At 43.3% G+C, this 22,405-nt stretch overlaps 1 protein-coding gene across 3 annotated transcripts in view; it reads right to left on the bottom strand.

Annotated features, from left to right (window-relative positions):
- The window catches only part of WWOX (WW domain containing oxidoreductase), a 1,124,103-nt gene that overhangs the window by 653,801 nt on the left and 447,897 nt on the right, over nucleotides 1–22,405 (bottom strand). Inside the window, exon 9 of one of the 3 annotated variants that reach the window (XM_023226797.1) lies at nucleotides 20,590–21,445. The exons of the other annotated variants lie outside the window; for them this stretch is intronic. Within the exon in view, the coding sequence (XP_023082565.1) occupies nucleotides 21,371–21,445 (75 nt within the window). The 3' untranslated portion in view covers nucleotides 20,590–21,370. Of the gene's footprint in view, nucleotides 1–20,589; nucleotides 21,446–22,405 lie in introns of those variants that run through there. 3 annotated transcript variants of the gene reach the window in all.

The following is a 22,405-nucleotide window of genomic DNA, read 5'->3' as shown; positions in this document are numbered from 1 at the left end:
TGGGTGCAAAGAAAGAAAGATGGGGGAGGGATTTAAAAAAAATAAAAAAGAACATCTGTAAAGCTTTTCAGAGGGATCTGCACGGCATATGGCAGAGTAAGAGTTTGCTCAAGTTCTCTTTATGTAATTAACTGACTGTGTGTCACCTCCTCATCGTGGAGCTCCCACATCGCTCAGCTATGGGATGTGATGACTTCGTACCAGGGACGGGCTCATGCTTTTCTGTGATGATACTGAAGAGCTCAGCACTTCCATAGATAGAGTCCTCCCTGGGTTAAAGATCATAACTCCTAGCTTGCATGCTTTCAACTCCATTCAGGGGAGCAATCAGATTGTCAGTGAGTGCAGACGGCCCAAAGGAAGGCAAGCATTGACCAAGTGTGAGTGTCTGACAAAGAGCCATGCATGGAAACAGGCCTTTCCAATGGGAGCAAGTGACAGGTCCAGCATGGTCAGCCCAGAGGGAGGCACGTGTAATGCCAAGGGCAGACATTTATGGAGTCCACGAGCTCAGGGTCAGCAACTGCAGAATGGGTACCTGCATGAACCTGGGAGGTTAAGTGCCTCGCTTGCCTTCCTTAACCCTGGTATGCTCAGCATCAGGGGATGCGGGAACAGACACACTCCTGGAGTGTGAATGCAAATGGTAAGTAACAAAAACACTCGTTCATATAGTAACACACAATATTTTTGAATTCAGAGTAGATGCAGAATATGCATGGGTTTTTGAGATAAAGTGAGTTCTCGGAGGAGGAATTTTGCATGCAGTGTGGGAGCTAGAGGCAGCATTCCCCAGGCTCACAAGGCTCTTATTTACTTCTCCTGTGCCCAAAAGGTACTCCACCATGAAACAGTTTGAGAAGCTAGAGATTTCCAGAGAGCTTGGATCAAACCCAGAGTTGAGCATCCAATTTGTTTGGATAACTCTATCTGAGCAAAGGGCAGGGGAAGGCATGCTTGTTGAGTACCCAGCATATGCCTCCACATGGCTAAAAACGAAGACTCCATTTGCCATTGCTTAATCATTATAGCAATCCTGAATATCAACCCATTGTGTTAGGTTGGTGCAAAACTCATTGCGCTTATTCCTATTATTTTTAATGGGAAATTAGATAGAGACGTTGAGGCACAGAGAAGATAATGAGTTGCATCAGGTCGCTCAAGAGACCAACCGTTTCCAATTCACTTCCACTGCTGGTAACTGAAGATCATGAGCCACAGAACCAACCCTGCATTCTGCTCTGCAGGCAAAATCACTTGCTCGGCTCACAGCTGAAGTCCGTGTCTGCCTACATAAAACCTCTGATTCCCTGTAAGGCGCTTTACCTAAACATCCTTTCTTTGCAGTTTACATCTTCTTCAATTACCCCCTTTCTTTTATATTAAACTTTCTACCTTTGAAAAAGTCTCTACAAAGATCTGGTTTCTTTTTTTTTTTTCTGTTATTTAAAAAAAAAAAAAAAAAAGTGGCTTTGATAGGTAACATTCCAAATTGGCCTCCCAGATTCCCGGTCCATGGTATATGCATGACTTCTTCCAGTTATTCAGTCAATTCCTATGCTAGGTACGGATGAACGGATTTTGCCAATGTTAATTAAGACTCCACATCAGTTGCCCTTAAGATAAAGAAACTATCCTAATCACATGAGCCCCTGAAATTCAGACCTAGACATCAGAGTCAAGGAAAGTCGGAGAGATTCAAGGCAGGAGGGGACTCCATGCACAAGAGAGTCTCTCTTGCTGGCTTTGAGATGCAGGAGGCCAAAAGTCAAGGAATGTGGGTGGCCTCTGGGAGCTGAGGGCAGCCACCAGCAGAAGTCACTAGGAAACAGGGGCCCTAGTCTTACAACTGCAAGGATCTGAATCCTGCCAACACCCGGAATGAGCCTGGCAGTGGATGCTTCTTCCACAGAGTCTGCAAGAAGGGACATACCTCCAGCTGACACCTTGATTTTGTCGCCACGAGACCCTGAGCAGAGAAGCCAGTCACACTGTATCTAGGCTTCTGATCTAGAGAATTGTAGTTAATAAAACAGATGTGAATGTGAACTGCTAAGTGTGTGGTCATTTGTTACACAGCAATAGCAAAAAAGAAAAAAAAAAAAATCTGCAGCATGCAACAATCCCAGCTTTCCAATAAAATTTTCTTCTGCTTATTTCTTTGCATCCACAATGACCGTGCCTTCAGAGTATAAAACTCATAACACAAAAACTCAATCACCATAGCTGCATTTTTCTTTACTACTTGCTTAAGAACTGGTTTCAGAATGATATGTACCACTAACATTACTATTTTAACATTATTATTATTTACTTTTTTTTAGACAGAGTTTCACTCTTGTTGCCTAGACTGGAGTGCAATGGGGTAATCTTGGCTCACTACAGCCTCCACCTCCCAGCTTCAAGGGATTCTCCTGCCTCAGCCTCCCAAGTAGCTGGGATTACAGGCATGTGCCACCACACCCGGCTAATTTTGTATTTTTAGTAGAGATGGGGTTTCTCCATGTTGGCCAGGCTGGTCTCGAATTCCTGACCTCAGGTGATCCACCCACCTCGGCCTCCCAAAGTTCTGGAATTACCACACCGGGCCACTAACGTTATTCTTGATGGTAATAATATTCTATTCTAACAAGTGAATCCAGACCAGCAGCTAGTGTGATTGTTTTTCTCTGCCATGTCTTACTCAAAGACAAGTAAGAAAGATTTCAGATCCAAACCGATTTCAGAATCTATTCTACAAAAGGTACCTGTTTTCGTAGTACTGACTTATTCTAAGCTACTAGCTGGAGAAAAGCGCTACTATGCATATTTTTTGTATAAAATATTTTCTAATATAATCTCCTGAACTGCAGAGATGGGAGAAAAAAATAGCCTTGTAAATTTCTCCTTACAACCAAAAGTACACTAAAAAAGACGACAGCCTTTCAATGTCACTAATTCCTCTGAAGCAATGTAACAGCAAACTCCAGAGACCTTGGCTAGTTCAGAAAAAAGAGAAAAATGTAGATTCAGGAGAAGCTGGGGAGCTAGGCTTTCTGCAACAGATTGGAAGCCAAGTCATAAACTGAGGTAAAGGATGAGATTAAGAGGGGAGAAGGAGGGTGGAGCTTGTTGTTTTGTGCCTGTTCACTTCAGGTGTGCAAGATGAATGGGCTGACAATTGTCCTGTCCATTTCTGCAATACATTCACACTATTGAAGTCATTAGTTAGAACTTTCTACCAGGAAGGTACGGTGAGAAGGGTGTTTCCTTTGAGGAGGAGGATTAAAAAGAAAAAGAAAAGAAAATCCTCCTGGAATACACAAAAATATTTGCACAGGAAAAATGAAGCCAGTAGCCGTCTGCTAATAATGCTGCTTTAAAAGCATACGCACTTAGAGCCTCTGCTTTCCAACACGTTTAATAAGAAAGCATATTAACAAGGTGATACAGGCAATGCTTGGGAGGAAAGGGAAAAAGTTCATTAATCTCATAAATTCATTGGCTGGAGAGCATCTCTTTCTCCCCGTCTCATGCTAGAATTTGATCTATTTGCTCCTTGACACTCAGTCTACAGGCATGCCTTAGTCTATATCCATCCCTGGCTCTGGCCTCCATGATCTCTTGCCTGAACTATTCTAGGAGCCCACCTGCTGCCAGTCCTGACCCTCACAAATCCATCATTCTTCACTGAAGCCAGAAGGTTCTTTATTTTTTTTTATTTTTTTATTTTTATTTTTTGAGACAGAGTCTCGCTCTGTCACCCAGGCTGGAGTGTAGTGGCGCGATCTCGGCTCACTGCAAGCTCCGCCTCCCGGGTTTACGCCATTCTCCTGCCTCAGCCTCCCGAGTAGCTGGGACTACAGGCGCCGCCACCTCGCCCGGCTAGTTTTTCGTATTTTTTAGCAGAGACGGGGTTTCACCGTGTTAGCCAGGATGGTCTCGATCTCCTGACCTCGTGATCCGCCCATCTCGGCCTCCCAAAGTGCTGGGATTACAGGCTTGAGCCACCGTGCCCGGCCCAGAAGGTTCTTTCTAAAATGCATGCACGGTCCTCTTATTATGTGAGATACCACAGCATTCATAAACTCTCCCAGTGCTTACTGTGACTGCCAGGATAAGATCTAAAATCTTGCTGTAACTACTGAAGCACCTGGAGACTTCAGCTCTATCTCCAAGTTCTCTCTTCCCCACCACTGTCCCTCTCCCAAGAGAGGCTCCAAGCCAGATGGAACTACGTGTCCTTCCATGTAGAGGCCAGATCTCGTGTGGATGCCATGGATATGATCATGAGCAACAAAGTCCTTGTAGTCAGGGAAATGAAAGCCTGGAATAGCCAGCAGAGAAGTAAACAGATAACCACAAGATGACCATGGTTGTAGGGGGTATTATGCGAACAAAGAAGGATGCAAGGTACCCCACTCAGACTGTAAGTTGTAGAGAGAAGGGGTCTAGGGTTCAGGCAAGTCTTCCAAAAGAGCCACTTGGTTTGGTGAAGGAAAAGGCACACTCTAGGGAGAAGAAGGTGACAACACGAAGGCCAGGCCCTTCCAAGCTTGATCAAAGCCAAGACTGGGAAGGAGTGACACTGGCAGAGGTCAGCTAAGTGAACTGGAGGCTGGAATCAGGGAGACCTATGAGAACCACCACAACAGCTAGGTGCGAGCAGGTAAGCTCATGAGTTAGCATAACAGCAATCTCCAACGCCTAGGAGGCCAGGCCATTTCTACAATGAGTGAAGCGAGCCTGATGGGTACTATGGCAAACCAGAGGGCACATGCCCCAGTTAAAGAGGGGCAGCCGCTGCTCAAGTCCAGCCAACTGTAGCCAAATGCAAAATGTAGGCAAAGCATGCCAGATTTGCTTTGTCGAGATAAGCAAAATATCCCAATTTTGAAGGGATGTCTCCCAAGTTTTAAATGTTCACAGCTAACTTATTTCATTAAAAAAAAACCAAACCAAACTTCAGCAGGCCAAACCAAAGACATCTGCAAGCCACCAATTTGCAACTTATAGGATACGACTGGGAAATGAGGATGGAGACTCCAGGCACTAGAAAAATTTCTTGCTTCTTATGCAGGGATTGGAAGGGCAAAAACACCAAAAATGAAGCTGACCCCCAGGAAGGCAGTGGCAACAGCAGCCAGGGCCGAAGCTGCCCAGGAGTGAAAGGAAACCTCTCTGAAGGCCAAGAACGAGCCTGGGCCTTCAGAATCACAGCCCCACATCTGCGAGCTAAGTTAGTCAACAAATACTCACTGAGGGCAGACTATGCATTTGGCACTGTTCCAGGCTCTGAAAAATCAGCAGTGTACACATCAAACAAAATTCCTGCTCTACATTTTGGGAGGCCAAGGTGGGCTGATCACCTGAGGTCAGGTGTTTGAGACCAGCCTAGCCAACATGGTGAAACCCCGTCTCTACTAAAAATACAAAAATTAGCTGGGTGTGGTGGTGGGTGACTGTAATCCCAGCTACTTGGGAGGCTGAGGTAGGAGAATCGTTGGAACCCGGGAGGTGGAGGTTGCAGTGAGCTGACGTCGCACACTGCATTCCAGCCTGGGTGATACAGTGAGACTCCCATCTCAAAAAAAAAAAAAAAAAAAAAAAAAAAAAAAAAAAAATCCCTTCCCTAAAGGAACGTACCTATGTGTCCCTTTTCTGGAGAAAATGAAAAATAAGACAGTTTTCAGTGGTTTTAGCAAAGTCTCTGATAGAAGGTCATCCTCTTCCACTGTAGTGCCACTCCCTTCTTGGAAACACAAAGACAACAAAAAACATGAAAGTGAAATGGGCCCCACGGGCCCAGGGCTCCCACATTCCAGAAATGAAGAGAATGGGGTTTTCCTGCTTGTTTTTGGCTGTATCCCCAACACCTAGAACGGTGCCCGCACGTGCTGACATCTGCTGAATGAATGTGACAATTGAGGGCTAAGAGGTATTCCCAAGAGCCCAGGGGGGAGAAAAATATCACTGAAGTTGGTACTGGTTTTTCCCACATGAAAAGCATTTCCCTTTTGCTTCCAAATCTCTGTGTGATGGTAGATAGGTAGAAGCAGGTCTCAAGGTAAATAATAATCATGATAATTAGTCTTTCTCTGTGTTAGCAAGCTTGGGTATTCAGAAACAAGCAGAGGCAAAATCTATAGCCCACTACAAATAGGAAGTCGAAATACAGCAATGTGGCAGCAAACTATCACAAGGACAAAAAAACCAAACACCACATGTTCTCACTCATAGGTGGGAACTGAACAGTGACAACACCTGGACACAGGAAGGGGAATATCACACACCCGGGCCTGTCGTGGGGTGGGGGGATGGGGGAGGGATAGCATTAGGAGATACGCCTAATGTAAATGATGAGTTAATGGGTGCAGCACACCAACATGGCACATGGATACATATGTAACAAACTTGCACGTTGTGCACATGTACCCTAGAACTTAAAGTATAAAAAAAAAAAAAAAAGAAAGAAAAAAGAAACGGAGCAATGTGGACTTCTGACAATCCTCCTTCCACATTTTCATCTCTGCTTCTCACTTAGAACAATCCTTTCTTCTTTTCATTTTATTGTAACGTGTTTCAAAATAAGTTTGCCGGCTGGGCACAGTGGCTCACGCCTTAATCCCAGCACTTTGGGAGGCCAAAGCAGGTGAATCAGCTGAGGTCAGGAGTTTGAGACCAGCCTGGCCAACATGGCAAAACCCCATCTCTACTGAAAATACAAAGATTACCTGGGCGTGGTGGTGGGCACCTGTAATCCCGAGTTACTCGGGAGGCTGAGGGTGTGAGAATTGCTTGAACCCGGGGGCGGGGGTAAGTTGCAGTGAGCCGAGATCGAGATCGTGCCACTTCACTCCAGCCTGGGCGAAAAGAGCAAAACTCCATCTCAAAAAATAAAATTAAAATAAATAAAAGATGTGTTTGCCAGTTTCAGGGAAAACAAATACAAAACAGCGTTGTGCAAAATCACACACTGTTGCATGTGGTTGAACTCTGTCCTAAACACAGACAGTAGTGGTGGTGGGCGCGGCAACTCACCACACGTCAGTGCAGCTGCGATTGATTTCAGGTCCCATTTCCATTGTAGATACTTTGTAATTGTACTCTAATTGTAGTTAAAATGGCACTCAAGATAAATGAATCATCTCAGATATAGGAACAGGGTGCTCCATCATACAAATTCCCTGACCGTTCCCCGTGCTCTGACCCCACAAGAACTCTGTTCCTCACGGTCCCGGTTGGTGATAAAAATCCCCTTTGAACCAGATCCTGACAGCCAGCAAGCCAAGCGCTCCCAATCGCTGACTGCCTCCATGTCTCTGTGTTGGATTTTTTTTCTTTCTTTCTTTTTTCAAAGGAGGAGGGAAAGTACCCTGTTTATTTCCAAACTCCCTTGCATCTGATGCAGGATAGGCTGGCATTTGCTGTTAAAGCAGAAAATTATAAGGAGGGCCTAATTGACCCTCCTGTGTCTTTGAAAAAGCCTGTCTGTGGTCTCTAATTGACCCTCTAGGTACCTATGGAACAATGAATGAATCTTCAGGAAATAATGGAGGGCGATGATTAATAGCCCGGGCCTTGCTGGACCTCCGTCTCTCGCAGTTCTTCTCCCTGTTACTTCCCTTCCTCCCCTCCACGACACTCGATTCCCTGCATTTCGTAAGCAGCGATTTATTATTACCACAAAATAATAAATACCCTGTAGCAGACACTTTTAAGAATCGGAGACATCACGATTCTGCAGAGATTGTGATAACATTTATTTAACCTGGCATTCTCATTTTTCTTCTTGGCATGGCTCAGAAGAGTCCTCCTCTGGCATTTGTGGGCAAAGTCAAACAAGAGGCTTCTTGTGCACTCCTTGTAAAATCGTTCCAAATGTGAAGTCATTCCGCATTGCAGGGGGTTTTTGCTTCCGGTTCAAAGAGTGAATATCACCCCTTCTGCCTTGCTCATAAGAGGACCAAAGCCCTTCAGAGGTACAGTAACAACAACAACAATAATACCAGCAGTAAAAATAAGTGGCACTCCTTTAGTGGGGAATGTGGCACAGGCCTGCACATATTAGCTTGATGAATACTCACAGAAGCCCTGAGACATCGATGTTGCTGCTGTCCCCATTATTCAGAAGAATACACCGAGGTGAAAAGAGAATAAGTGATTTACCTAAAGCCACAAAGTCCAAAGCTGAAGCTCTGTATGCTATATACACTGCCTTCCAAGTATTCAACAAGAACTGTGCCAAATGCACAGTACTGAGGATAAGTTTTGGGAAATATGAGTATTAGAATAAAAGAGAGTACCTTTTCCTACCTTTTTTTGGTTGAGAAATGCTTCCTTTCCCCAGACAGTATAGGAGAATACATTTAAATTTAGAAATATACATATGCCTCCAATGAGGATTATGAGAAACTAGAATTTTTTTTTTTTTACAAAATCATAGCATTAACTCTACTTATAATTAAAAACAACAAAGAGAGAAAGAGAAAGCGAGAAAGCAAACAACCTAGAAAGAAAGAAAGAGAAAGACCGAGAGAGAGAAAGAGAAAAAAAAAAATCATCCCTCCTCTAAACCCACCCTACCCCCCGCCGATGTCTCCACATTCCTCGGGACCTTAAATGGCAAGGGAGCCACAAGTTGTCTGCCAGGCCCTGCTGGTTTTTCCGGGCCCCTTTTCTTCTTAGTCAGTGCTTTGTGGGAGAACAGGCTGCCTATGCAGCAAAATTAATGCTTGGGTAAGGCTTACAGTCTGTGAAAGGAATGGATTGTCTCCAGCACCAGGTCCCACCTCTGTCCTCAGAAAGCACTGGGCCACCATTCAGAGTCAGGGTGGGCAGTGGGCTTCTGAGAGACAGGCGCAGCCCACGTGACTCAGAAATAGCAAAGAAGGGAGCTGAGGAACCAAATCTATGTGTCCTAAATGGAAGGCTGCCTTAGGGCACCTCTACGATCCTGTTCAACAGTAGCATTTTAAAAGCCAAACGAGACTGTCCTGGGGATTTTTTTTTGTTCAAAGGCACATATATATTTGTGTGTACATGTGTGTGTACACATATTTATATGTATGGGTATGTATCATACAATACATACATATATATCAAGGTCTTTACCTGTACCTATTACTGTGTATGTATGTGTAAATATGTATCTATATCTATCACTTCTACCAACCCATCAGCCAGAATTGTTTTCATACCCTGGATTTTACTGTACGGAGCTTAAAACGCATTTATGCCCGAGGTTGCAATTTTTTGAATTTTCGCAATCAGACCTTGCTGATGGCTTTGAGCGGTAGGATATAAGTAACTCCCACATACTTAGAGTTCCAATAATGGAACACTAGGCATATGATTAAGGGACTTATACCACTGATAGTGAAAATCTTGACAGTTCTTCCCTTCCCTTCCCTTTTCAGCACGTCCACGTTCATCTGGCCACCAAATCCTCCCCATCCCTGCTCTCCTGCTACTGCCTCAGGGCAGGCCACCTTCAGCACTTTTCTGCATGGTAGCAAGAAACTGATAAGTGGGAAGGGGTGCCACACCGTTTAGCCTGTTACCCACTGTACCAACTTGTATTGCACTCAAAAGATTTGTGGAAAAACTCAGATTTGTTGCCTCCCTGCTTGACGGCCTGTTGGACACCCTCAGAAAAAGACTTCTACTCCTCAGTAGAGTATCAGAGCCCTCCACTGTGTCACTACACTCGACCCTTCTACATTTTTCTCTCTGCACCAAGCTAAGGGAGTTTGCTCTCTTAAACTCCCATGTTCCAACCTCAGCCAAGCTCTCTGGGCAGCCACACTCCCCTCTGCCAGCTGTCACCACCAATACTGCCACCAGAGGGGTCTGCAGGACCTGCAGGGCCACACTCACTGGCACCTCGGTGACATCACTTGCTCTGGTCACCCTGCTGTCTCTCCCAGGCCTTCTCCCTCTCACACCTTCTAGCGAAAGGCTCTCTATGAGGGTCAAGTTTGAGCCATGTTTATTGGCCACAGGCATCCCTCCTTCTATTAGGGTGCTGTACTGCTCACTAATTATTGCCTAAAACCTGCTGCCTTGTCGGCCTTCTTTACAGGGCTCTAGTGGATTCCCAGAGATAGTAGACAGCTCACAGGTAAGCCTTGTTCAAATGCAGCTCATGGGTAAGCACTGTTCAAATGCAACCAATCCAGAACCAAACCTTCACCACTGGCTTTATTGGGCTCACACTCCAGGCCACACCCACCCGCCCTAATCACCCCACGGCCATGGGTCAGACAGCTAAAGACAACCCCTATGTCCCAGAGCCCATGGAAATCACCCAAGCCAGCCAATCCTAAGCCTGCTTACCCTGCCTGGCCCCTTCTTTCCTGCGAAAACCACAATCAAAACATTAAAAAAAAAATTAACTTCCAGGGTACCTGTGCAGGATGTGCAGGTATGTTACATAGGTAAACCTGTGCCATGGTGGTTTACTGCACCCATCAACCCCTCACCTAGGTATGAAGCCCAGCCTCCATCAGCTATTCTTCCTGATGCCCTCCCTCCCCACACCCCACTCCCGACAAGCCGCACTGTGTGTCCATGTGTTCTCATTGTTCAGCTCCCAGTCACAAGTGAGACCCTGCAGTATTTGGTTTTCTGTTCCTACATTAGTTTGCTGAGGATAATGGCTTCCAGATCAAAACTCTGAACAGTTCTCTCTCTCCCTCTGCCTCCTGCCCGACCCTGGGGCTTTCCCAGGTAACTCCCTATGGCATGCGGAGTCCCCGTGGATCTGTGAGTAACAAACCGTCTTTGCAACAGCAGCCATTTCCTCATCTTGGCCTTATCAAACCAAAATAAAAATCAAACCTGTTCAAACAGGAAGAAGAGAACAGAGGGAGAAAGGAAGGAGAAAAGGAAAATGAACGAAGAAGGAATAAGAAATGAGTACCTCACTGAACAAATGGTAAGTTACTTAAAATCTGCTTTTTCTTAGGAAGAGAAAGAACTAACAGAGCTGCAGAAGTCCTCTTCCACTCGGGCTGCTGCTATGTGTGAGAAAGACACGTGTGGACGCCGTACGAGCTCTCGCTGTGAATGCGGAAACCTGACCTCCCACCGGATACTCGGTTCAGGGGGCTCCTGGACCTGCCAGTTGCTCCTCTGTTCATCACTACCTCACTCAGAAAACCAGCAGAGAAGTGAACTTCCTCAAATGACTGGCAGTAAACATCCAGCGTGGAGCTGGATTACAAAACTGTACCAAACTCTAAATAGCATCACACTATTCCCTTTTAAAGAAGTGTCAGTGCTTTTATTCATTAAGATTCAGATGCTACGGAGGGGGCAGATGCACCTTCTCCTCTCCTGGATCCCAAATAAAACACCCCGTATGGAAGCAGATGGCTTTGTGTAAATCAGATGACAGTTTACGGAGTGAGATGGCTTCATCAGAATGGCATTACGAGTATCATCTTTTGGGGGGACATGGGGTTAAGCAAGTCCAGCTTTCATTGGAGGTCACATTTGCATGTAAAATTCTGGGTCCCTGTAAGGACTGCCTGGGTCCGTGGGTCATCAGGCCAGTGACCTCTCCATCGTTTTCCTCCCAGAGGGAGCCCCAGGTAATGCATGAGAAAGGAAGTGTTACAGGAAGCCAAGAATGGATGCCCCCCTCTCACCCCCCAACCAAGGGCCAGTTCTGTTAACACAGCAGAGAGCCCTCCCCAGGTCTCAAAGTCTCCCTGCCTTTGCTGCCACAGGTAAAAGGGGGGTGATTTTGCTGATTGGAAACCACAAGACAGAAACAACACCTGCTTGGGCATGGGCACTTAACCCTGGAACAGGAAAGGTGAAAGTAGTTTCTGTTTATTTTGATCTCGAGCGTAAAATGAAGAGCAATCATGTCCCTGGAGTCTTGGCAGAGGACAAACAAAGCTGACGGAGGAAGACAAAATCTGCTTTTTCAGGATGCTTCACAGGAGGCTGGGGTGTTAAGCGCTCCTCAGCCTGCCTGTCTGATCTGAGAAACAGGGGCAGCAGGTGCCTGCCTCCCACTGTGGGTATTCACCATTCAAAGCGCAGGTGCGAAGAGCAAACAGCTACCAGACAGAATCCTTTAGGTCTAGGCTGTTCCTTTCCTTTGAACCAGTGACAGGAACAGACCACCTTAGCCCAGCCTCCCTGGAACATTCCAACACTTGAATTGTAAGATGGGAGTCCCTATTTCCAAGATATCAGGGAGATATTCTCCCATTTCCTTACAACACTGGGTCAATGTGAAGGTTAAAAATTTAAATAAATAAGTAGGAGATCAAAATCCTCCTTTCTTGGGAAAATTCAGACAATGATAGACAAAGGTTTAAGAAGACAAGACATCTAAAGAACATCCAGAAAAAAGATTTAGGAGCACGCTGTTTTCATTAGGTTTCTCCAAAAATCAATAGTATGATTTCACAGTGTTTGTTTCATGGAATATATTCATGATATTTGTTTCATGGAATATATTCACGATATCTGTTTCACAGAATAAATTCATGATATTTGTTTCATGGAATATATTGGATATTTGTTTCATGGAATATACTGGATATTTGTTTCATGGAATATATTCATGATACTTGTTTTGTGGAATATATTCAAGATACTTGTTTCATGAAATATAGTGGATATTCATTTCATGGAATATATTGACTGTTACTCACAATCCTAGCATGCAACGTCTTTCTTCAAATGACAGTGCCATGAATTCCTTATAGTGGATTTATTAATTAATGCTGAACCCCCAACCAAGTGACAAGTCATACTATCTCTCTTACTCCTTTTTTCTTTATCCTTGATAAAAATTAGGTCCACGCTCAGCCTTTATATTCCAATTCTTCATTCCAAACTCCTGACTTTTTCCCAAGTTACTCCAGGATGGAAAAGTGTATCATCTCCAAGCTAGCTCTCTCCCGCCTTCCCGTCCAACCACCCCAACTCTGCTGCCATCCCCAGCAGAGCCCAGAAGTAGCATATTTGACAAGAAATGTCAGGGTTAACAAGAACTCCCAAAGCAAGGGCTTTGAGTTATGTCAGACAAAAATGAAAATTCAAAAGATGAGCATTCATCCATAGTTGAAAATATAATGTTTGAAAACCAGGAAAATCAAAAAAGAAAATGATTTTTGAAATTATGTCTCCCAGACAAATATGTGCTCTCGACCAGACGCCAGCAAACTACAACCCACAGGGTAAATCCAGTCTACCCCTTGGTTTGTAAATAAAGTTTTATTGTCACACAACCATGCCCATTTGTTTATAGATTCTCTGTGTGCTTTCACTAATGCATGATAGTTTAGTAGTTGTGATACATACCTTATAGGCCACAAAGCAGAAAATATTTATCATGTGGCCCTTTACAAAGTTTGCAGATGCTGTTCTAGACTGAAAATTCATTTCAGTGTCTCTCAAATAACTGGGTTTACTTTGTTACTCTTTGAGTATAAAATGGAACGATCCAGTAAGAACTTTCAATGGCAATATCACGGAATTATTAATTTGGGTTTAGTGAACAAGAGAAGGTCAAAGAACCAAAGAACTTTTTTAAAGACTCACAACCACTCTTTTTGAAATAAAGATTAAATCTCTACTGGGTAACTTGATTCAACCATGAACATTTATTGAATGTGTATTACGTGTTTTCAACCTAGGCATTTCCCTTCATTGTTGTGGGGGTGGGTGGGAATTTTCAGTTCTCCTCTCCTGACTTTTCTTTTTTTCCCCTTTCTTTTTTCTCAGCCAACTATGTCTCTGTTTCTTTTATCTGGCTAAATAAAAAATCCTTTAAAGATTCCCTATTTCTGATGGGGGTCCTGCCCTACGTACACCAAACAAATGTATGTTACAGGTATTTGGATATCTCAGATCATCTAAGATGTTCATTTTACCCTTAGACTTCATATCTAAACTGTAGGATTAAGCCATTTAGAATGTACTTGATTCCTATAATATGTAGTGATTTTGCTAATGTTGTTCAGTTTTATTTCCTTGCCCAGAATGATTTCCATTAGCTGGCTTGCAGATTAGCAGCCTAATCTCCTAACAAGAGCTCTTCAATCAAATGGTCTGGAGTGGCCACATGTCTTGCTGCTGCAAAGTGACTGATTTAAGAGATGGACAAAAAGGAGACAAAGAGAAGTCCAGATAGCATGATTAATGGTCGATCCAACTTTCTCTGAACCGCATATCATGACTGAATGGGAAACCCTGAAGAGATTAAAGGAGGGAATTACATTACCATGAATAATATAAAAAAGTGATATTCTGTCTAAAAAGCTTTTGAGTGCAAGTGACTCGAACAAATATATTAACAGAGCTTACAGCAGATTCAATCAGCTTGAATGCTCCCCAGAATTTATTTTGAAATAAGCTTTATATATCCGAGATGTGAAGAATGAATCTATTCGTGACTGGCAGGAAAGCTATTAACATGCAGATTTTAATTCTGCCTTTGATTCTACAGAGGTTCTATTGTCCCTCCTTTACGACTGGCAACCTCTCCCAATTACGGATGTAGTACACCTCCACAGATCTCAATACCACAGTGACACTCCAGAGAGCTGAGATTTATTTTCCTCACTTTATTCTAACTTCTAAAAATAAGTTCAAATTTTTATTATCAAGGCACTGATAACACTATGATGTTTAAAAGCATGAATTACATTACACCAACCCATCCATCCGTTGGAAATGCCAGTTTGGGGTTATATTTGGGGGGGGGGGGGGGGTACAAAACTTGGCAGTTTAGAAACCTGCTTTACAAAAACTAGGTGCACATTAACTTACAATTAAGCCTTGATGGTAACGAGGTTACAGTGTGTGACCAGTTAACGGGCTGTAGCCAAAAGGCAAATATTGAAATGAAGGCGTTTATTTTCAAACCAACAAACCTGAACTGAACCATTACAATAAGTCCCATTAGCATTCTAGTTATTGGGCAAAATAATTTCATCTCCAAAATTAATTAAATAAATTGGAATGACCTGGAATCACTTCTGTGGCAGGCGGATGGAACAACACTGCATGAAAGGCAAACTCATTTAGAGTCAACTGGCCGGTCAGTTCCTTGAGAGATGATGTTAAAATTGATGGGAAGTGAAAGTTAAAAATATGATTCATCCAATGAGGTAGTGATGTGCTCTTAAAAAGTTTGCATAACAATTTTAAAAATAAACCTCACTTAAAAAAAAAAAAGTCTCCCCCTAAACTCAGGGATAGGATGCCGTTAGATTAAAATAATATGTTAAAATGTTCATCACTTAGGAAATTCGAATTCCGTCCTGCGTGAGTCGCATTTATTTTCTAAGCCATCTGGATTATTTTTCTTTAGGAATAAAGATTAATAAAATACATGACTGTTGAATGGAACTGATGTGATCCAAGGGCTACTGCCAAGTTTTTGAAGAGAATCAACAGCAGAGTCTTAGCTCAAATCATGTCCACATTACTACTACGGATTAAATGTTTGCGTCCTTGCAAAATTCGTATGTTGAAAATTACTTCTTTTTTTTGAGACAGAGTCTTGCTCTGTCACCCAGGCTGGAGTGCAGTGCTGTGACCTTGGCTCACTGCAAACTCCGCCTCCTGGGTTTAAGAGATTCTCCTGCCTCAGCCTCTGGAGTACCTGAGATTACAGGCGTGCGCCATCACACCCGGCTAATTTTTAAAATATTTTTAGTAGAGACCGGGTTTCACCATATTGGCCAGGCTGGTCTCAAACTCCTGACCGTGAGTGATCTGCCCACCTCAGCCTCTCAAAGTGCTGGGATTACAGGTGTGAGTCACCATGCCCAGTCATATGTCGAAAGTTAATCACCAATATAATGTATTAGGAGGTGGGGCCTTTGGGAGGTGATTAGGTCATTGAGGCCCTTCCTGAATGGGTTTAGGGCTTAAAAGATGCCCGAGAGACCATTTGCTCCTTCCACCATAATGAGGACATAGCAAGAAGCTGGGCCTCTAGGAACCAGAAAGTGGCCCGTTGCCAAACACTCAATCTGCCAGCAACTTGATATTGGACTTCCCAGCCTCCAGAACCATGAGAAATAAATTTCTGGTGTTTATAAGCCACCCAGTTTATGATATTTTATTACAGTAGCCAGGACAGACTAAGGCACAAGGCTTTCTGGATGACCTAATGAATGAGAAGTAGAATCACCTGTAACTAATACAGCGTCTAGAGCACAGTCAGCACTAGGCAAGTGCAAGCTATCATACTTCACCATAGGATTATTGAAACCTGGCGTTTGGGTGCATGCTCTGTCATTTGTGAGCTATGTGACCTTAGATATACATCTAACATCTCTGTCCCTCATTTTTTTTCATGTGTAAATTGGGGATACTAATAGTGCCCCCTCTAGTAGAACTGTATTAATTTGAAAGAGGTGATATGCGCAAAGCATTTGTTATAGTGTCTCCAATGTAAAGGCTCAATCGATGTTCATCTCACCCTATCCCCGTGGGTTGAAACTGGCAGACATTCCAACAGGCCTCCTAGTTTTTTTTTTTTTTTTTCTTTCTGAGACAAGGTCTCAGGCTCTCCCAGGCTGGAGTGCAGTGGCATGATCTTGGTGCACTGCAGCTTTGACCTTCCAGGCTCAAGCAACCCTCAAACCTCAGCCTCCCAATTAGCTGGGACCAGAGGCGTGCACTACCATGCCCAGCTAATTTTTTCTATTTTCTATTTTTTGTAGAGGTAGGGTTTCACCATGTTACCCAGGCTGATCTGAAACCCCTGGGCTCAAGTGATCCACCCGCCTCAGCCTCCTGAAGGGCTGAGATTACACCCATGAGCCACCAGGCCTGGCCCAGGTCTGGTAGTTCTTTACAACTACTGTTGTGCCCAACGTGTCTAGACTGTCTTTGGTAACACATGTCAGAAACTTCTCTCTTTGGATGGAGCTTTCTCAAAGTGTGGTTCATGGACAATCTGTACCAGAAGAACCGGATGCACTTATTAAACACACTGATTCCTAGACCCTATCCTGAATGTACTGAATCAGAACCTTTAGGGAGTGGGACTAGGAATTTATAGTTTATAAATAAGTTCCTAGCTGAGTCTCAGGAATCCAGAAGTTTTAAGAATCATTTATTTCAACAAACATTATAAACAATGGAATCATAAACAATGTTTTCTTGGGCAAGGTCATTGCAATCCCACAATATTAGATGATGTAATTAACAAAGTGATGAAACTCTGGGTCATTCTTTTGAACAATCTCTTGCTCTCATTTTCTAGGTACACTCAATGTAGGTTGCCTTTCAAGTCCTGAAACCTTTTGTATACAGAACCAGGCCTTAAAGTTCTGATCACGCTACTGTTTTCTCTGCCTCCTGGTCCCAAGCCTTCTCCTGCCTGACCCCCTTCTGCTTCCCTTTCATGCTTCAGTTCCAACCTCACCTCCTCAGGGAAGCCTTCTCTAGCTGCTACACAAGGTTAGAGTCACCTGTTCTAAGTTGTATTAGTATCTCACATTCTTTGTCATAGTATTAGCTTTTGGTGATTAATTATGTGAATTTTTTTAAAGACTTTCTTCGTCCATAAAAAACTGACAGAGGGTAGGGACCATTTTTCCCTTATCCACCGTAACACTCCTTGTGCCCAGCATAGGGCATGTTGTAGACTAAACTGTGTCCCCCTCAAATTTATATCCTGAAGTTCTAACCCTCCATGTGACTGTAATTCAAGATAGAGCCTTCAAAAGGGTAATTAAGGTTAACTGATGTCATAAGGGTGGTGCCCTAATCCAACAGGACTGGTGTCCTTATAGGAGGAGGAAGAGACACCAGGGATGTGCACCGAGAAACAGGGGGAAGGTCATGTGAGGACACAGCAAGAAGGCAGCCGTTTGCAAGCCAAGGAGAGAGGCCTGAGAGAGGCCTCAGAGAAACCCTGCCAGCAACTTTGTCTTGAATTTCCAGCCTCCAGAACTGTGAGACAGTAAGTTTCTAATGTTTAATATCCCCAGTGGGTGGTATTTGGGCATGGTAGCCATAGCAAATGAATACAGTGCCTGTTTCAGAATGGAGACTCAATAGCTATTTAATCACCAACCATGACTACTCCTGGGCATCACTGTGGTCTCTCCACTCTCATCTTACCTGAAGGAAATAAAACACTGAACTTGTTTAAGGATGGATTAAGCCAGACATGGTTGCAGGCACCTGTAGTCCCAGCTACTGAGGAGGCTAAGACAGGAGGATTCTTCATCCCAGGACTTTAGGCCAACCTGGGCAACATAATGAAATCCCATCTCTTAAAAAAATTGTTTTTTAAAGAAATGGACTAAAAGAAACCATTTCAAGAAATTCCATGAGCAGCAGGCCACCATCGCCCTGCAGGAAACTGTTTCCTCACAAGCAGAGATTAGAACCAATACAACATCCCTGAGCTGGGGCTGGACCATCACTTAGTCCAAACAGCTCCCCAACAAAAGTTTTGACCCTTGTAGTCACTCCCTGACCACAGTGGTACCAGTGGGAAGGAAGTGACTACTAATCAGACAGTCCTAAAGTGCTGAGGGAGTCAGAATACAGGTATGTACTTAGAGAATCACTAAAATGAGAATGAAAACTTAATTCATGTTTGGTGTGCTTATTCTAGAAATAATCTCTTTCTCTCTCTCTTTTGTAAAGCTGGTGTCTCACTATGTTGCCCAGGCTAGTCTTTAACTTCTGGGTGCAACAGATGTTCCCACCTTGGCCTCCCAAAGTGCTAGGATTGTAGGCATGAGCCACCATGCCTGGTCATAATCTCATTTTTTCTTTTTTGAGACAGTCTCACTCTGTCATGTAGGCTAGAGTGCAGTGGAGCAATCACAGCTCACTGCAGCCTTGAACTTCTGGGCTGAAGTGATCCCCCTGCCTCAGTATCCTGAGTAGCTGGAACCACAGGATTGCACCACCATACCCGGGTAATTTTTAAATTTTTTGTAGAGATGGATGATCTGGCTATGTTGCCCAGGCTGGTCTCAAACTCCTGGGCTCAAGTGATCCTCTCGAAGTGCTGGGATTAGAGGTATAAGCCACTACGTCCAGCCAGGTCTCATTTTCAATCATCTCATTTTAACTCACTGTACATTGTAATGAGTTAGAAAATGGCTTTGATGCCACACAGTTCTTCATGGGAATTACAACTCTGCCACTTAGCAGCTCTATGACTTTGGCACTTGGTTAACTCAGTCAGCCACAGTTTCCTCATCTGCAAATAAGGAACTGTCTACTTAATAAGATGAAGAGAATGTCTACTTAATAAGGTTGTAGGGAAGATTAAATAAAGAATGCAAAACACTCAGAACAGTGCTCTCAATTTGGTAACTATGATTATATTATTACTTGAGCAGTTGGATTTTATTAATAATTAACATAACGTTAGCACTTGGTGAAAGACGTCTACTGTTTTACAATTATAGTCAGAGACAATATTAGTGTCAGTTCTCTATCTCCTTACCAAAATATTTGCTCTCAAAACTCAATTTTTCATTCACTGAAAACGAAGAGATTGTGCCAGATCTTGGCCAATATATGCAAGTAAATTAATTCACAAATATCCTAAAAGTCAAAAACATGGGTTTCTGCTTGGCTAGGCTTTTCTTACTCTAGGAACCTCTAAGCCCTACTACTAGAAGCTTTGAAACTGAGGGATGTAAGTCTATCTACAGATTCTCTTTCATCACAGTGTTCTAATCATAATCTCTTTTTTTTTTTTGACAAGAAATTTATGGCAGGCTGTTGAAATGTTAGTTTATTGATGATTAAAGTACCAACCGTCCTTGATACAAATAAACAGGGTTTCTGAATCATAAGCAGCAAGACAGGGCACCTACCGGGCCCTGCGGGAGATGCAATTTATGGGGCATTCAATTCTCATCAATGTATTGTCAGTATATTCAAGGGATCTGACAGGTTTCTGTTTTGAGGATGGATGTTCCCTCCACAAGACAAGAAGCATAAAAGGTAAGGTCTTGGGTCTTACAAGCTTGATGCCTCCATTACTACTGAGGGTTTAATACTGAGAAGTGCCCTTGGCCTTAGATTTTTGTGTTCCTAGTCTTTCAGCATATGGTATGCTCAGTGCAGTACTTCGAACAAAATGTGGCCACTGTTGAAAAGTGTCCGTGTTAGGGCCCAGACTTCTGTGTAAGGCGTACGGGCGGAAGCTGTAACGACCAAGCAATGCCCTTTTGCTCTGTTCGCAAGTTTGATTTTATCGTTATCAACCAACAGTACAGTACCTCTCAGTCTTTCTCTCTGTATGCAAAAGGACATCCTTGTAGTAAAAACTCACAGTGTGCACAGACCTCTGGTTTTCTTCTAAGCCCACAGGAGGATGACACATTCCCATCCTCTGCAGGGCCATGTGACTGGCCTAGCCAGTAGGCAGTCCGGAGGAAACAGCACGTGACACTTCAGATCAAACCATTTAATTGCTGTGGTGACTCTCCCTAACTGGAGCTCAAGAAAGCCATGTGTGCCAGATGGCACAGCTACGAGATCACAGACTCTACCAGCTCGGGTCCCTGAGGGACTGCGCAGAAGAACCTGCCAGCTCACACTGGACATGCAGTATGAGGAAGAAATGAAACGTGTGTGTTCTGCTCAAATATGTGTACTAGGCCCTTCCACAACCACATCCCATTCTAGACACACACAGTCACACAGTTAGACCATGAAAGGAAAAATGTGTGCTATTGTGCGCCTACTCTCCTCCTCTCATTTTTCTACTGGTTCTGGCTATAGAAAGAGATTGGGCTAACATCATCAGGGATCAGATTGTGGCAACTCCCAGGCCCCTCATCTGGGTTTTAACTGAGAATCCCATCTCGATTTTCCCTGCATTAGGAAAGAAAAGAAACAAAAGCACTGGAGCTTATTATCTTCACTTACCGCAGAAACGCATTCATTGAGTTATGATTCAAAGGTATGCCAGGTTAGAGGGCTGATAGACCTGTCTATGTGATATGTGTTTCTGTGTCTTTTATGAAATCACAGTTGAGCACAACTCTACTGGCTGCATTACGCAATCCCTTATGTATGGACCTGTGCAGTAGGCACCTGCTGAAGTTCAATTCCAGGGACAATGGTCACCCCTGCAGATCAGCTTCTGTTGCATAGTTTTCATTCCCTGACAATCTTAAGCAATGTGGTTTGCTCTCAGCTTTAACAACTAAAAAACAAAAACAAAGCAATTTGGGACCAAATTCAAAGGCAAGCTGAGGGACCAGGCTGACTACAGGTCCCTTCAACATCCACTGTGTCTTCTTCCGATTGCCCCTCTCTCCTAATTTTCAGATTCTACATGATGTTCTCCAGCTTGCAGAACACAGGGTACATCATGTCATCGAGAGTCAAAGTCTCCTCCTTACCCAAGTATCCGCAGTCAGGAAAATGGCGCCAGGAGATCATTACGTAGGTTCATCCATCTGGCAATGTTTATGGAGGGCTGCAGGTACACCTAATGAACAAGTTCTGTTAGCTTAACATTTCAAATCCTGAGATGTCTAGTGTCGATAGAAATTTGGCAGGTTTCTCTAGGAAGTATAACTTTACAAACATCATGAAGATTAAGCCCAGGTCCTAAGCTGGGGTCTGTGTAATTCCCACTTTTTTTTTTTTTTTTTTTGGTATACTCAGTTGAAAGAAACCCTCTGGTAACTGACTTCAAACAAGACACCAATCCATGAAAATCGTCCCATCTGTACTTGACTGATTCTTAAAAACAAAACAAATTTAATTTTTTTTATTTTTCATATTACAAAAGCAACGTATGTTCACAACAGGAGACAAAACTCAGAAAACCAGAAACAGTAAACGCTAATACTTCATAGTAATACATTTGCTGAGTTCCTAGGTCTGTGCCTAACCCATTGACATACAACCCTGGGAGGTTGGTATTATTGTAAGTGCCACCTTACAGATAAGGACCTGGAGGGGAACCAAGGCTAAATCACTTTTTCTGTGTCACACCTCACAGTCAATTAGTGGTAGAGGAAGAATTTGATCCCAGGTCTGTCTGTCCAAGTTCATTAATTTTAAACAATTAAATTATACCTGTCCTATCCAGAGACAAGCACTGTAGGTATCTCAGTGTATTTATCTCAGAATATTTGTCTATGTGTGTACACATGTGTCTATTTTCACAACAAAAGTATATTTAGAGTATGTGCAATTTTGTAAATTGCTTTTCATATTTTAAATAAATTTCAGGTCGCTAAATATATTAGGTTATCTGAATATTCTCAAAAGCCTTTAAAAAATCTAAATTAATTGTATCTACCCATGCCAACTCCTCAACTCAGCTGCCAATGATCTTATTAATAGTGGGGGACTTAATTCTCAGAAAAATCTCTATTGGTCCCAGCACTTTGGGAGCTGAAGGCAAGAGAATCTCTTGAAGCCAGGAGTTCAAGAACAG

This window comes from Piliocolobus tephrosceles, chromosome 17 (genome assembly GCF_002776525.5).
Source record: "Piliocolobus tephrosceles isolate RC106 chromosome 17, ASM277652v3, whole genome shotgun sequence".
In the NCBI taxonomy this organism is placed as follows: Eukaryota; Metazoa; Chordata; class Mammalia; order Primates; family Cercopithecidae; genus Piliocolobus; species Piliocolobus tephrosceles.
The sequence above is the reverse complement of the archived record's forward strand: the minus strand, read 5'-3'. Positions and strand labels throughout refer to the sequence as shown.